This window comes from Balaenoptera musculus, chromosome 10 (genome assembly GCF_009873245.2).
Source record: "Balaenoptera musculus isolate JJ_BM4_2016_0621 chromosome 10, mBalMus1.pri.v3, whole genome shotgun sequence".
In the NCBI taxonomy this organism is placed as follows: domain Eukaryota; kingdom Metazoa; phylum Chordata; class Mammalia; order Artiodactyla; family Balaenopteridae; genus Balaenoptera; species Balaenoptera musculus.
This window is the reverse complement of record NC_045794.1, coordinates 88188174-88204601: the sequence shown is the minus strand read 5'-3', so window position 1 is coordinate 88204601 and position 16428 is coordinate 88188174. Positions and strand designations below refer to the sequence as shown.

Here is a 16428-nt window from a genome sequence, read left to right as displayed (position 1 = left end):
CGTCCTGTGTTTCCTGTTTGCTTTCCCCATTCCTCGATTGCCCGCGTTAAGTAGGATGCCAAAGAAATCCTAAGTCATCTTCTTGACGTGCCTGTCTTGGTGGTGCTGTTTGATTGGAGTGGTCCCTCCGTTTTTGCTCCAATTCTACTATCACTTCCCTGGTCTGACCTCTCATCCACCTAATAACATCAACCCCTGCTCCCCTGCCCTTCTTCCCTCCTTCCCCCTTCCCTCTCTATGTACCTGCCTCCCTGCCCACACTCAGTGTTTTCTCAGGCCTGCCACGCACCAGGCATGGTTTTAAGCGCTGTAGAGAAAGCAGTGAACAAGATCCCCACTAGTGTAGGGTCAGGTAATGACACCAATACTGATTTAATGACAGCTGGGGAAAGGTCTGCAAAGGAGAAATCCGGGGACCTGCTAGTTGATTTAACCAGCAAAGAGCAAAATCAAGAATAATAAGAGCTTCCTAGGTCTTGTGGCGTCACAGATGGACTGGTTGTATTTTAGAAACATTTCCATGTATAGCGCTGCACGGGGATCTGGTGCCCAGTCGGAAACTGCAGACGCTCACAGGTGTGAGTGCGTTCCTGCTGCAGCCGCCCATGCTTGACCCTGCGATAGGCAAGGTGTGGCCCTGGGCTGCTGGTTGACCCTGCGATAGGCAAGGTGTGGCCCTGGGCTGCTGGTTGACCCTGTGATAGGCAAGGTGTGGCCCTGGGCTGCTGCTAACAAGGACTGTTTCCTCCAGAGCGCTTCGTGCCTTTGCAATCCGAGGTGTGGTTTCACTTCCTTTCATCCAGGAAAGGTTGCTAAGGTGAGGGTTGAGGTCACAGGAGGACCAATTTGGAGGGAACTAAGCAGGCTTTCAGAGCTGGCAGCAAATCGATTGGCAGGTTTCCTTGTTACCCATGGATAACCCCCTCCGCCATCGTAGTTTTTGCCCCCCTTAGAGCCAAGGCGGATTAAATTACCAACCAACTTGTTTATGAGCGGAGATGAATTCATTGGCCAACATATTTCTTCCTTATTAGATTCCCATTGTCCTTTAATGTCTTTTTATTTATGTGTTTCTTTTGAGTAATTGCTCTGCGCCTTGGCCCTGGCAACTCTCTGCAGTTTGGATTTGCAGACAACATTGGCACGGAGCTTTTGGAATCAACTGGGGCTGGGCAGGGAGTCTAGCTTAACTTCCTTGGTTTTACTCTGATTTTTCTCAAGCAGGGCCTTTTGGTCGTATCACTTGCTATCAAAGGTGCCTTAGTGAGAGGAAGGATGTAGGAAGGATTTGGCTTCTGAGCAATTGCATCAGCATAGCATAAGCTGGAGTCTTAAAACCCAAGGTTTGAGCAGAACTGGCCTTGAGACAGGCCACGCAATAAAGCCTTTTCTATCCATCACCGCGGCAGCTGCATGGTGGGGCTGAGTGATGCTAATTTCACCTCTCCATGTTTAGTCATCGACACCCTGTAAACCAAGCTCTCCTTTTTTCTTTTTTCAAAGGATCAGGATTCCTAGAGTAAATGAATCTGGCTGCGTGAAGCAGCCCTCTGCTTTGTGGGAAAAAAAAAAAAAAAAAAAGCCACCATCCCAAACCCAGGCTGTTAAAACCTGATGTTTTCTGTTGTCTGGAGAAGGGTGTTTTTGCTATAAATGAAAGATGTGACGGGGGTATTTCGAAGCTTTGTTTTGGTTATTGTCGGTTCTGCCAACAAGTAACATCTGTATTTATTTTCCAAACTCTCCCAATGGCTGATTTGCATCTGTTTAGTTCTCTGAGTAACATTTCATTTCCTGACTTTATAGGTTGCTATAAAATCCATTCGTAAGGACAAAATTAAGGATGAACAAGACATGGTTCACATCAGACGAGAGATTGAGATCATGTCATCCCTCAACCATCCTCATATCATCAGTATTTATGAAGGTCAGTGATTTTTTTTTCACCCCCGTATCAGTTACCATTTCTCATACCATGGGGCCTGCCAAGATTTTTAGGTAATTGCCCTTCTGGGCAGGAGCCAAGTATTTTTCCTCATGATGCAAAAATAGCCGGGTGTTATCTCTTATTTGGTTACCTTGAGTGCAACCAGACACATGTAGCACAGCGCACTTTGGTCATAAAATAGCTCTGGCTGGTGCCTTCTTCTATCTTCCCAGTTTCTTGGTGGTTGCTAAGCAACCCACCTTACTGAAAACCAGTATGTGAGACAGCCGTGGTTTCTGGAAAATGGCAGTTTTCTGGGTGGCCAAGTAACGGTGGATCTATTGTAAATGTCATTCCCCAAAGCTGGTGCTTCAGGGGTGGTGTCATGAGTTATTCAAAGTTAGCCTTTCTGAGTTAGGAATTAACTTCCAGCAGGTCCAAGAAATGCCAAGAAAGAAGAGGGATCTGTTGGTGTGACAGATTCTTTGCAAATGCAGTTCAAGTTGTTGGTGTTTGTAGAAGGACAGGGAGGGGAAAAGCTTATAAAGGTGCTCATGCTTCAACTCTTTAGTTCCTCGTGGGAAGAAATGGAGAGTATAAACTTCCCAGTCTATCATTTAAAAAAATATCCTTTAAAAAATTACACAAGCAACATGTGTTTATTGCAGAAATGATTGAAATACAACTGTTAAAATTTCTATATCTGTATGTGGTTTTTATCCAGAGTTAGATCATACTGTTTATACTGGGTTTTAGCTTGATTTTTTTTCATTTTTTATACCATGCATCTCTTCTTATATCAATAAATATTCCACTATAAGGACATTTTAAAAGGCTTTATAGTGTTCCATTTATGGACATACCATAATTTATTGGATCTATTTTCTTTTGTCAAATATATAAATTGTTTTAAATTTCTGATTATTATAAACAGGGCTTTAAAGACTCTCCTTGTACATCATGTTTACATTCATTTCTGATTATTTTCTTATGAAAAATCCCTAGTCTTGGATTTACTGAGTCAAAACATTTCTGTAGAATATTTTTTAATAGATGGTTGAGTCAGAAAAATAAACCTATTTTTAATTTCTGGTCTGTTCATCATAACTTATACAGTAAGGGCTAAGAGGAAACCAGATGGTGACCCTAAAGTTTTTCTGATATTTCAGTTTTCCTTCTTCTGGTTCCCTGCTGGTTTTTGCTATGCTTTTTTTCCACTGCTATTTCTATTTTTGCTCCTCATGTAGAAGTAAATGCTGGTAATATCTTTTATCTTGATTTTTCTAAAGCTCATTTTTGGGACCCTTGGAGATAGGATTTTTAAGGGAAATTTGCATTTATTCAGTCACTTATTCATTCCACAAACATCTCTTGCAGTGTGTCTCAAACTGCAGTCCCTGGGCCAGCAGCATCACCATAAATTGGGATTGTTAGAAATGCAGAGTCCCAGGCCCTGCCCAGGACCTGCCGTAGATATGTAAACAATATATTCTGGGACCAAGGAGGCCCAAGCTTAGAAGTTTTCATGGAAATATATGGCATCCAAGCTGGGCCTTAAAGGAGTTTTTTGGAGGAAGAATTGACAAAAGTAGAATTCCAGGCTGATAAAACAAATCTGAATATGCCTGGTAATTGATGGGAATTTCCAGAAGTGAGAAGTGAGTTGAGATACAAAATGCAGGATGAGAGTGAGTTTTATTAAATGTGGAGTGTTTTTGCTCTGTGTGGCCCGGTTGCCATGGAAACCTGAAGGCCATCATGCATGGTGTGGACCAGTGTGGGTCACGTGCTCTGTGTGCAGTTCTGTGAGATTTCTTAGCCTAGAGCTGGAGGCTTCTTTACCAGGAAGCAGAGTTTTAATCCAGCATGAAGTTTCCAGTTCTTTATTTGGGAGACGGTCTGTGGTCACAGAAGTCTGGCATCAAGAAGCCTACTTCTGGGGCTTCCCTGGTGGCGCAGCGGTTGGGAATCTGCCTGCCAATGCAGGGGACACGGGTTCGAGCCCTGGTCTGGGAAGATCCCACATGCCGCGGAGCAACTGGGCCCGTGAGCCGCAACTACTGAGCCTGCGCATCTGGAGCCTGTGCTCCGCAACGGGAGTGGCCGCGACAGTGAGAGGCCCGCGCACCGCGATGAGGAGTGGCCCCCGCTTGCCGCAACTGGAGAAAGCCCTCGCACAGAAACGAAGACCCAACACAGCCATAAATAAATAAATAAATAAATTTTAAAATGGTCCACATCAAAAAAATCTTTAAAAAAAAAGAAGCCTACTTCGTTACTAGCATCATGCCCTCCTTGACCTTGGGAATCCTTCAGGCTGAATGGGGAGCAGGAGTCTGTCCCCCTTCCAAGGGAAGGCCAGAGATGAACCTCAATGGAAGAACATCCTATTATCAAGGTCAAGGCCTTAGTCCAGCCCCTGCTGGAGGCTTCAAGAAGAGAAGCCCTTGCTTGTAACTTTAAAGATGGGTATTAGCATGAATTAAAGTTCTTTGGGTGACTAGAAATAACTTTCACCAAGGCCTCAGGTGAGAGCTTGGGCTTCAATTCATAAAACCCTTAGAACTGGTTTTAGGGAGTCAGGGAAGAGCTTGAGTTCTCACACCAGACATGAGACTTTGAGCAGGATGGTGGGCCTTTCAGTGCCTCAATGGCTGCACCTATAAAATGGGGATAACAATTCTACCCCCTCCTAGGGTTTATCAGTAGGATTAAATGAGATGATACATATACTGGTAAACTCAAAAAGGTCATTGTTATGAAGACCCCATAATCATCCTAAGTAGTTCTTAATCTGGGGTCCATTGACAGGGTATTTCATGAGTGAGCTACAGGGGGTCTGTAAATCCTCTGAAATTAAGTATGTAACTATGTTGTCTAAGCCACTAGCTACAGATGGATATTAAAATTAATTGAAATAAAAATTCAGCTCCTCAGACACTTTAGCCACATTTCAAGTGGCTCAACGGCCACATTTGGCTAGTGGCTGCCATATTGGACAGCATCGTAGTTGTGGAAACTGAGGCTCTGGAAGGTTCATGACTCCCTGGGTGTGTTTGTTTGCTAAGGCTGCTACCACAGACTGGGGGGCTTAAACAATAGAAATTTATTTTTTCTTGGATTTGGAGGCTTGAAAGTCCAAGACTAAGGTGTCAGTAGAGTTGGTTTCTTCTAAGGCCTCTCTCCTTGGCTTGTAGATTGCCATCTTCTCCCTGTGTCTTCACATCTGTATGTGTCTGTGTCTAAATTTTTCCTTCTTAGAAGGACACTAATCATTTTGGCTTAGGGCCCACCCTAATGACCTCATTTTAACTTGATTACATCTTTAAAAACTGTCTCCAAATAGGATTGCATTCTGAGGAACTAGGTGTTAGGACTTCAACATAGGGTTTTTTGTTTGTTTGTTTGTTTGTTTGTTTTTTTGCAGTGGGACCAGGAATATTCAGCTTATAATACTGGGTATGCTGGCTAGTTGGTGGCCCTGGCACACAGGTCTTCTTGCCCACTTGTTTTTTCCCTCTGCCAGGCCTCAGCCCTGTATTTCTGACCTTGTGTCTTGTTTTGCTGGCTCTGCAGCCCACCACTGTGCCCCAGGCATCCCCCTCAGTCTGGCCTTTTCCCTCCTTTTCAACCCTGGGGTGTGGCAGGGGCAGTGCAGAGGTAGCAATGGTGGTGGGAACTGAGTCTGTGAGTTAATACCCTGGTCCCTCTGTAGCTCACAAAGTGAAAGGCGAACCTTCTCCCTGGAAGCTGATTGGTCGTTTGATGGGCCAATCAGGAGCCTTAGCTGAGTGCAGAGATGTGTTAATTTTCTGAGTGAAAAATCAGTGCCCAGGCATCTAATTGGCTGTTTGGACATTAGCTAAGTGAACTTTACAATTTCTTCTTCAACAAGGACCTTTGTGATTTAAAAGACACACACACACACACACACACACACACACACACACACACACACACACACCCATCCTAGCAAAAGCAGCAGTAGCAATAACAATAACAGCAGCAACATGACAAAGCAATGTTGCACCTAACCCTGTACGTTTAGGACCTTTGGGGTTTCCTGTGGGGAATGCACCATTTTGGACTGTACAATCAGGTGATATTGAAATAACTAGTTCCAGAGGAATAATTCATTCATTAAAAAAACTAAGTGCCTACTATGTGCCAGGCCCTGTTCTAGGTACTAGGAATGCAAAGGTGAACAAGACAGGCTCTGGGCTATGGAGCTGAAATTTAGTGAATAGACAAGCGAACAGATAAGTGACTTTTGAGCTGAGACCTGAATGGAATGAGAAGTGAGCCCTTCGAAGACCTGGGCATTCCAGGCAGAGGGAACAGTATGTGCAGATGCTCAGAGGAGGGAAGCAGCTTGTGTTGTGAGAAGTGACAGAGGGCCTCTGAGACCGAGGGACTGAATAGGGTGGCAGGAGAGAGGAAATTGGAGAGGACCAGATTTGGACCACATTGGCTAAAGGAAAGAGTATGGATTTTTTACACCAGGAGTAGGGGGATGCCACTGGTTTTGAGGAGGGAAGTAACATTTAAAAATTAACACTTGAAAATAATACTAATAATAGCTTGGAGTTATTGAGTGTTTACCCTGTGCTAGGATATGTGTATGTATGATCTCATTTAATCCTTATATCCATGAAAGATGAATTGTTAAGATCCCTATTTTATGGTAAGGAAAATTCAGCTTGGTGGCTAAGTGCATTTTCCAAGGTTATACCAACTACTAGTAACTGGTAAATCTGAGAGTTGAACTTAGCAACACTCTGAAGCTTGTGCTGCTGATACTAACCAGGTATTTGGTGGTCTGCAGCGACCCCTAATTGGGGGCAAGCCTTGTCCTAAACCCTGTGATACAGATAATTCCTGGCCTTCATAGAGGTTACTGTCTTAAATATGTGAGAGTATTAAATCCCAGCTTGGTGGGTATTTTAGAGAATATTTCTGCATACATCTCAGGAAGAAGCTTGGGTCCCCAGTCCAGTAAATTCATAGGTCAAGTGTTTTCTAAGCTGCAGTTCATGGAAATGTAAGTTATTTGTATAATATTCACAGTACCTGCAGGCTCATAAAATCTGCAGCTTCACTGAATCAGTGCTGCTGTTCACCAGATCTCAAAAATAATTCCTTTTAAATGTTTCTTTCTCAAACCAGATCCTGGGGTTGCTCTCCTATTGACATGTAGGTGAAGGTGATTGACCCTCAAATTTGTCAACTCTGTGTAAATACACAAACCATAACTGGCTTCTAATGCTAAGTAAATAAAAGAGGATAGACATACACCTTCTAGCGTGTGATGCTAAGGGTAACCTAATCGAGAGAGAAAAGGAAGAAAGAAATCTCTGGCACCATCTTGGGATGGACCCCTGTTTTCAGTCAAAGGAATTCCATTCTCTCAGCAGGGAGGTAATTGACAATAAGGAAAGAACAGCTGAAAAGGAAGTGCCCCAGAGCTTTCAACTTGGTTGCCTAGGATGGAAGAGATAAAAACGGTTTTTGCCTGGGGTTCTGATTTCAGGACCCAAGTTCAAACATCAAAGGCACATTGTCTCACCCCCATTTCCCCTTTGGAAGCCCAGGAGACTCAATCTGCAAAACCACGAACCAGCATCTTGCTGCACAACACTTCAGGGAAACAGCACAGTCCAGCATGTAAAAGCAAAAAGGTGGGGAGTGGGGGAGATTGGGCCGGTGCCTTCACTTTTATGCTCTTGGTTTTTTTTGTTCCTGGAAATCTCTTTTCTTGGCCCTGCAAGATTACATCTCTCTCTCTCGGCCCTTTTTTGCATTGTGATATGCTGGACTGGCCAGCCCTTTCATCACATCCCCTGTCTTCGGTAAGGGTGAGCCTGGCTTTCTGGGACAAAGTAGGATGGCTATTTGGCATTTGTCAGCTGTGATCTTTTGCCTTTGGGAGGGTCTCTCAAACTTCAAAAACACAGTAGCAAGCAAATGTGTTTCTTTTAATAATCATGTGAGTTTCATGCCCTGGCTCCTTGAGGCTTAAACCTGCTGCCCATGAGAAGACGTAAAAGAGTCTATATTCTACTGAATTCTCCGAACTCCTACTGTGGAGACATTTTGGATGAGTTTACTATCAGTTAAAAGCTCCTCCCAGCTTCTTAGAAGTATACATTACAATATACTTTTTTAAGCTACCTGTGCCTTATGAGATTCCGATAGATCTTTCTGGAAGGGGATCTAGTTCTTGCCTCTTGGTGAAAATCACTGCTTTAAAAATCCAGGCTCTGATGACGGGCATTCCCGCCTTCTCCTCCCTTGCAACTTGTGGCCAGAGGCAATGGGGCCAGTGCAAGATGTTTCCACAGAACCCAGCAGAGGTCCTGGAGTGAGAAACTTTTGCTGCCCCTGGAAGAGAACCCCTTGAGGATGGCAGGATCCCGATAAACTGCCGAATAATAACACTTGAGCGCGATTCTCAGAGGGTGACCCAGGACCAGCAGCGTCAGCATGTCCTGGGCCCCATCCCAGACCCACTGCATCAGAAACCCTGCAAGTGGACCTGATGTTCTGTGTAATAACCAGCCCTCCAGGTGACTCTGATGCACTCAAGTTTGAGAAGCACCATATTAGAAAAACCCCTGCTCAGTAGGTTAGAGACTAAAGCAGGGCTTCATTGCGAGCATCAGTGATTTGGAAATACCTACAATGGAAGCGGTTAACATTTTTCTTCTCTGGCTCAAGTGACTTAATCCAGGGTTTTCAGGCAGCAGGCAAATCCTCATTTAGGCTCTTTCGAAGCCAAGGGATAGCTGATTTGATCTAACAAGGTCTGTGGGTCACTAATACTACCCCGTGTTCTTATTCATTTGCTTACTTAATCATTCAGTCATTCATTTTACAAAGATGTATTGAGCACCTATACTCCAGGTACTGGTCTAGCAGGGTGAATATGTATGCATTGTCCAAATGGGCTTAGATTTGAATGAATCAGTTGCTTTGCCAATTGCTACTGTGTGACCTTGGGGTAGTGACTTAACCTCTCTGAGGCTTGGTTCCCTTAGCTATAAAATGGGGTCAATAGCTAGCTACTTTATAGATAAGATTGTGAGGATTAATTAAGATAATGAATAGAATGGCTAAGCATGGTCCCAGGTTCATGCTCAATAAACCATACTGATCATTCTTGATGTGATGTTAGTTAGAGATCTGAGAGGTCCTTACTGGCTGGAATAGAAACTTCTATTGGGAGGTGGTAGCAGAGAAGGTTGAGGCCAGATTGTCCATTTCAGTGATTCTGAACTCTGGATGCACATTAGAATCTCATGGGGGCGTTTGCAAGAAGAAATGCTGATGCCTGGGCCTCACCCCTAGGGATTTCAATTTAATTGGCCAGTCTGAGAAAGATGGGCTTGATACTCCAACCAGGAGGAAGTGAGCCCTGCTCTAGAAACTTGTCTTGGTCCGATCGTTTGTCATCAGTGGATTCCAGAGCAGAACATGTGTCTGGCAGCTGTCACCAGTGAGCCGTGGGCGATACCTTTGGGCTTGGGTTTCCTTCCTCAGCCATTTGGTTGCTGCCCTCGTCAGGGACTCAGAGCCCCGTGAAACAGTTTGTTGAACTTGGCAAAGTGGTGTATTATGCTTGTGTTTACTCTCCTGAACCCATGGCGAATTGCTGAGCATTTTAACACACTCCCTCTGCTGTCAGATTCACAAGTTCCACATGAAGTCTCTTCAGACTGCATCCAAATGAAGGACCCACCCCCTGTTAATCACACAGCTCCAGAGAGTTTTCTTCACTTATAATCAGACAAACAAGCTCTTGGGCTGTGAATTTGTCCAGTCACGTTTCTAATGAGTTTCCTATGAAGTTAGCTATTTGACCTTCGAGTGTATTATTTTCATTGTTTTCATTTGATTACACCCAAGTCATTTTTCTAGAGGCTGGAGATTAGAAATAAAACAACCCAACACGAATGCTACTCCCTGGCTGTCCTGCCTCGCCCTCTTGGGTTTCCTGGAATTCAATATTTTCTAGTGCCTCAAATAACACCACTTGTACTTGAAGCTAATTTTTAAAGAAAAAAAAAAGGAACTGTATTGCCATGTAACTTAGGGTCTTTTGAAATGAACTGGGATGGCTCTGTTAATTTGCCGAGGCTGCAAATTAGGAAGGCTCATGGAGTGTAGAAGGGGGGGTCTCTACAATGACCATACCCTACAGAGGAGATTTGGATATTGAAAGGGGGATTGGAGCAGATGATCTCTAACTTCTAGCTTGCAGAGTTTGAGGTTTTTTTGATTTGGGAATTTGTGCTCCGCCCCCTCCAGTGACTTCTGACAGTGGGTTCATCTGGTAGGTACGGCTCCAAGATTGACATCTGTGCTTTGGAACACCACTGGGGCCTGAAGAATGGACCGCAGTCAAGAGAACCAGGCTTGCGGAGTCCTTTGATGTCTTTGAGTGTTAGTTCACTCTTTCCTCTGTTCTCCTACCCCTCTCCCATCCCTCAAGGGCACAAATGCAATCTCAAGTGTGGATTCTGCCAATGCAGATCCACAATAATCCTGGATTTGATCCAGGCATGTCTTCGTTTGTTCTTCTTTCTTAAACTAAGATTTGCTGCCTAATAATAACAGCTGACACTTACATGTCTGCTTACTGCTGCGTGCTGGGGTGATCCTCACAATGAGGATAGAAGCTTCATTTTAACAGAGAGAGAAACTGAGGCAACAGAAAGGTTAAGTAACTTGCCAAGGTCACTCAGATGGGTAAATGGCAGGACCTGGATTTGCACCCAGGTAGCCTGGCTTCAAACCCAGGTAGCCTGGCTTCGAGAGTCAAGCTCTTAAGCTCTGCACTCTGTTGCCCAACGAAGCAGACTAGAATTTAGGGTTGACAAGGTAGTCCTGAGCCATACCTCAGGGTCAAGCAGTGGCTAGAACCAGAGGTGTGATGACCACAAGTTTGTCTTTTCCACCCTAAGTGATAAGGGTGGGATGAAACCATATAATAAAGCCACCTGTGGGGATTTTCAGGAGAGGGAGACTAAGGCTGTTTTCACAGAGGGTGGGATTTCTGTCCCTTCACTGTGCAAATTGGGGGAGCATGCTTTTTTCCAGAAGTTCACTGTGGAGGAGGGTGGAGTCCAATGGTTGGTCCTACATGGCGCCCTGATTCCTTCTCCCACACAGCCCCTCTATCCTGGTCATGTCCCCTGCCCTCCTAGTATTTGCTATTGGTCTCCCCAAATAGCACTAATAAATGGTACTTGGCCAGCCTTTGACATCTGCTCTTCCTAGGGTAGCTTATACACTTTCTTTCATTTCGTCCGCCTTCTGTGGAGTCCACTGCTGGCGGTGGGTGGCGTGCTTGACTCTGGTTCTCCTTGGGCATGCCAACCGACATCCAGAAAGAGTTTTGGTTTAAGAAAAGACAATGAGTGAACTAAAGAGCCTTTCATTGTCCAAACCAGGAAACACATTGAGTCAACTCTGACCAACTCACTGATGATGGGAGAGCTGCCAGTCTAGGTTAATTTTCTCACTCTCACTACCCTGGGCTTTCAGACTTAAGAGGTTAGAGGACCATTTTATGAAGCTCTGAGCCCATGAGGTGTCTGAAATTTAGTTCTGGGGAGGGAACTCTTAAAGTATGAATCTTGTATTGACTAAATGACCCAATTAGGCTGCAGACAATTCTTGCCAAGGAAAGATCACTCCATTTCTGAAATGAAAAAGAAAATGACTTTCTGGGAGGATCCTCCTGAACTTTAATAAAAGAGCACCCTGAGGCGTGGAATGGTACTTCTATCTGAGGGTTTAGGAAAGTAATAAAAATGCTGCTAATGTGAGGAGGCCCTGCCATGGAGCGAATGGCAGCATCCTGGAACTGATTTAGGAGATGGAGTCAATGGAAGGCAAAGGCATGAAGAGAATTCTGACTGGTCCATTCTAGGCTCTTGGCCTTTCACTTAAAACCAGCAGATGAGTCTTCCTCTCTTGAGGTTACATGTTAAGCAGAAACAGAGCCTCCATTTTTTATAACCTGCTTCTCATGGAACGTCCTGTTTAATTGATTCTCACCCTCTCCCTCCCCAAGCCCGTTTTCTTCCTAAATGGCCTCGTATTTGGCTTTCAATGACCAGTGGATGGTTGAAATCCCAAGATCTCCTCACTCATCGGCATCTCTCCTAGGTCAGGCCACTGTTTTTATCGTATGCATTTTCTCAAGTTATACAAGTTGTGTTATTAACCCCAAGGGAGGGAATGGTTAGGAGTTGGGTAATTAGCCTGGTAGTGAAAGCCAGACAATCAGAAGGCAGAACTGGACTGTCAAACTGAACATCTGATGAAATGCAGAATTAATTGGGAGAAGTAGCTGTTACTATAGCAGCCAATTCCCACTCTCCCTTGAAATGGAAAATAAATGGAAAACAAGAATAATAATTCAAGTTGGTATCCGGGAAGAAGGCCCTTCTGCTGAACAGTAGAAGAAAAAGGAGAGAGTCTGGATATTTTAGGATATGCCGAGACAACGGTAAAACCAGCTTGTGCGAACAGAACCCAAGGTGTTTTTGATGGTTCAGTTCCACGCCTGTTTTCTCTAGGAATCTCCTCAGGCCCACTCAGGCTGCCTCACCCATCGTTCTCGCTGCTCATCTGGGGACTTAAAGTCTGTATCCCACAGGTTAGCATTTGATTTATTTTATAAGTACTAGTTATATACAACTAGAGAGCAACTCCTTGAGAAGAAAGACCGTCTTATGCTACATTTGTATCTCCTTTAACACATAGCAAAATGTTCAGATAAATGCTTCAGAGAAGCTGATAAACAAGCATTGTCAGAAAAGGGAGTGATGATGGTTCTGTTTAATGAAGGAGAATCTTTACTGAGTATTAGGCAAGGAGAGTAAACCTATGATGGAGGAAAGTGGTGGGGAGTCATGGCAAGAACATAAGCTTTCAAGTCGCCCACATTTGGGATCAGATCCTTACTGGTTATCTGCCCAACAGACATGCATACAGAGGAGCGTCAAAAGACACACACAAGAACGTTCATAGCAGCATGATTCGTAATGACCCTCACCTGGAAACAACCCAAATGTCTCTCGCCAGTAGAATGGATAACTAAGCATGCCACACTCACAAATCGGAGTACTCTGCAGAAACGAGGATGGACGATCTTTGACTACATGGAACGGCATGGATTATTCTTACAAATATAATGTTGAACGAATGAAACCAGATGCAAAAGAATATACTGTATGCTGCATGATTCCATTGTTAGAAAACTCAAAATCCAAAACTAATCTATGATATTGGCTTATATACGTATCCTTGGGGAGATGGTTAGTGACCGAAGAGGACGTGCGGGGCGCTGGCCACATTGTTTCTAGATCTGAGCGCTGGTCCTCTATTTATGAAGTAGGGATGATGTTAATGTCTCATAGGATTGTTAGTAGTGGATGTGACAATGCATGGCATGCAGTAATTGCTCAGTAAGTGGTAACGACGGTGGTTATGAATCAGCCTTCTAGGAGAGGAGAGATCACTGTCTGGGGAGGCTCTTGGGGTGATGTGAGCCCTGCATTGTTTCATGGGCCCAGGATCCTGGATGCTACCCTGTCTCTTGTTCCATCTGTTTATTGTTCTTGGCGACGTTTGGTCGCGTGTCTGTTAAGCTCCTCGTGGGCATTCAAGGCCTCTGTGTTTCGTTCACGGTCTGTTGCTTCTTTCTCTTGTCTTAGTCCCTGGCACCTGCCCGCTCTGGTGGTCCTGCTAACGGCGCTCCTGTCCCCCCTTCACTCATGTTGCTCTTTCTGCCGGGCTGACCTTTCCTCCCCTTCTCACCCTGGTAAAGATTTCTTCCAGTATCCCCAGTGCCACGCGCGTCATGGGTGCTTTGTAAAGTTTTTGTGGCTCTACTAAAAACCTGGGTATGCACCACATGGACCTGGCCCCTGCGCTGTGGGCTGACTCAAGTTGAGCTCAGTTTCTATTCAGGGGTTTAATTTTCCTGGTAGGCTTGGCATGTCAAGGGCCATAGTTTTCCCTACCATTCTGGAGCCACCGGGCTTCTGGGTAGAACTGTCTGGCCAAGAGACACAGGCTTTCATTTTTCAGAAAGGAAACCCTTCCCAACTGGTGGAAAATAAGCTTTTGCTTAGTGACTAATAACAAAAACACAGACAAGATTTCTGGGCTTATAAATAACCAGTTGTAAAAGTGCCCAAGGGAAGCAGCCCTTTTTGCCAGAAGAATGGCTGAGTGTTCCTGTCACCTGGCGGATAGGGACCTCACCGCGGGCAAGGAGTTGTGGGCCGGGGGTGCGGAAGCCGGTCATTCTTCAGGACGAATTCCCAAGGCCTTGCTGTTATACCTTATAAATCCTGGGCTATTCTGGAAAAATCATAGTTGATCTCTAAGGTTCTTCCTGCTCGAAAATCCTGTGATTCTGCGGAGCCACAGCACGTTTTAAAGAGTGATGCCAGCCGGGAGAGGAAAGTCTTAGGGTTTTGTTTGCCAGAGCTGCCTAAGAGGCAGATGAAGTAATTATGAGAATAGCTCCCGTTGATTGAGCAGTGGCCAGGGCACCGTGCTCAGGGTGCTAGGCCCATGAGCTCACTGAATCCCCCCATTATCGTGTGAGGAAGTTGTTAGCCTCATTTGACTGAGGGAGAGACTGAGCTTCAGAGGGGTTGATGTATATGGATAGCAGTGTAGGGGCTAAGAGGGTGGAGGGTGCCACTGGACCGTGGGCCCAGGCCTCGAGCTTGCTTTGTGGCCGTGGCAGTTATTAACCTTGCTGTACCCGGGCTTTCTCATCTGTAGAACAGAGATACTCATAGGACCAAAGCCATATGAAATAATTCGTGCAAAATGCCATGGGTACAGTGCCTGCACATAGTAGGCCTTCAGTAAATGCTGCTGTTATTAGGAAGGGCTCAGGAAGCTTCATGTATAATACCACGTGGCCTCCTGGATGAATCACTGATGCCCCAAGTCTAGAAATGTTGTTTGCATTTAGCTAATTTAGGGTTGCAATCAGGGCCTTGACCCTGACTCCAGCTGCTTCCTGCTGGAGGACTGGGGGTGGGATCTCAGAGCCAGGCCTGGCCCCGTGGACAGTTCTCTTGCCCGGCTGCCCACCAGCCCTACCAGCAACAGTGAGGCTATCGCCTCGTCCATCCATTGTTTCCCAAACTGGCTCCCAGTGAGTTCAGTAGGAGTACTGCAGTGGCCAAATCGCCCTGCAAAACTCAGAGTTAAAGAAACTAGGCTCTCCAAGGGGTGATCAAGTATTAGCATTTTCCAAACATTTTACCTATGTTTTACCGTGGAACCCTTCTTTTCCTCCAGAATGTCTTGTGGGACTGGTGTTCCATGACACATGCATGCATTGGGAACTGTTCCCCAGCCCCCTCTCCAAATGCAGTCAGCAAAGAGGCAAGAGTGAACAGAGGGGAGATCATTCAGAAGGGGGTGGCCGGGGACGTGAGACAGGTGGACAGGGTCAGGCTCTGTTTTAGAGGTAGGACCAGCAGGACTTACTGATGGAGGCTGTGTAGTAAAATATTTGACATATTGAACTGTGTCGAACTGAATTGTGTTTACATCTCCTTGATACCAAGTTAGCGGGTTGGAAAGGGATACATCTGGTCACTGAAACGGTCCTTTTGTCTGAGTGCAGCCAGTGACCCACACCTTCTGATGGTCACTGAAGGGGCCAGTGGCTTTGACCTCCTTCAAGGATGCATCAGACCAGACTCTTTGGGGGTGTGAGGCTCCTTGTTTATTTCCCCGTCAAAGTACTTTCCCTCTTCCTCCTCCTCCCTGCCCCCACTGGTTTTTAAAATTAGAAAACCCGCTGCCTTCTCCAGGGCCTATCACTCTATCATTTTTAGAGGCTGAACCGTGCATCTTGAGGCGGCTTTTCCAGTTCCCAAAGTTTATTGTTAATGAAAAGCGCACAACAGGCTGAAATCCCTGGCAAGAGCCAAAGCTGCAGGGTACACCGAGGCCAGCAGATGCAGGAGCAGCCAATTTTTATCTGGCTGTTCCCTCTCCTCCTCCTCCCTGCCCTCCTCCTTCTCCCTTCGTTTTATCAGAGAGGTTTGGCGGGACTTGAAGGAGCCAAAAAGGAACTGGAGGAGCCTGAGCTTCTAGCAGCCAGTGACAAGGTATAGGAGGACAGGGGACCCAGGCTGGGAGCACGTTCCAGTTCATCGAGTGTGTCTGGCTCAGTGCTAGGCCCTGGGGTCCCATAGTAGTGATACCAACAATAATAACTAACATTATTGAGTGTATGCCCTAAGTACAAGCCTTGTTGTAAGCATTTAACATACCTGATATCAATAAATCCTCCCAACAATTCTAGGAAGTACTTACTGATATTATTCACATTTTACCATTGACTAAAGTGTGAGGCACAGAGAGGGTAAGCAACTCCCCCAGAGTCACACAGCAAGTAAGAGGGAGGTCTAGGAATCTACTTAGGAGTGTCTGATTCCAAAACTACAGTT

General features: G+C 45.3%; 1 protein-coding gene across 3 annotated transcripts in view; it reads left to right on the top strand.

Annotated features, from left to right (window-relative positions):
* Positions 1-16428, top strand: part of NUAK1 (NUAK family kinase 1) — a 68434-nt gene that overhangs the window by 28102 nt on the left and 23904 nt on the right. For all 3 annotated transcript variants that reach the window (XM_036866166.1, XM_036866167.1, XM_036866169.1), the window contains one exon: positions 1807-1927. In XM_036866166.1, the coding sequence (XP_036722061.1) occupies positions 1807-1927 (121 nt within the window). The remainder of the gene's footprint in view (positions 1-1806; positions 1928-16428) is intronic.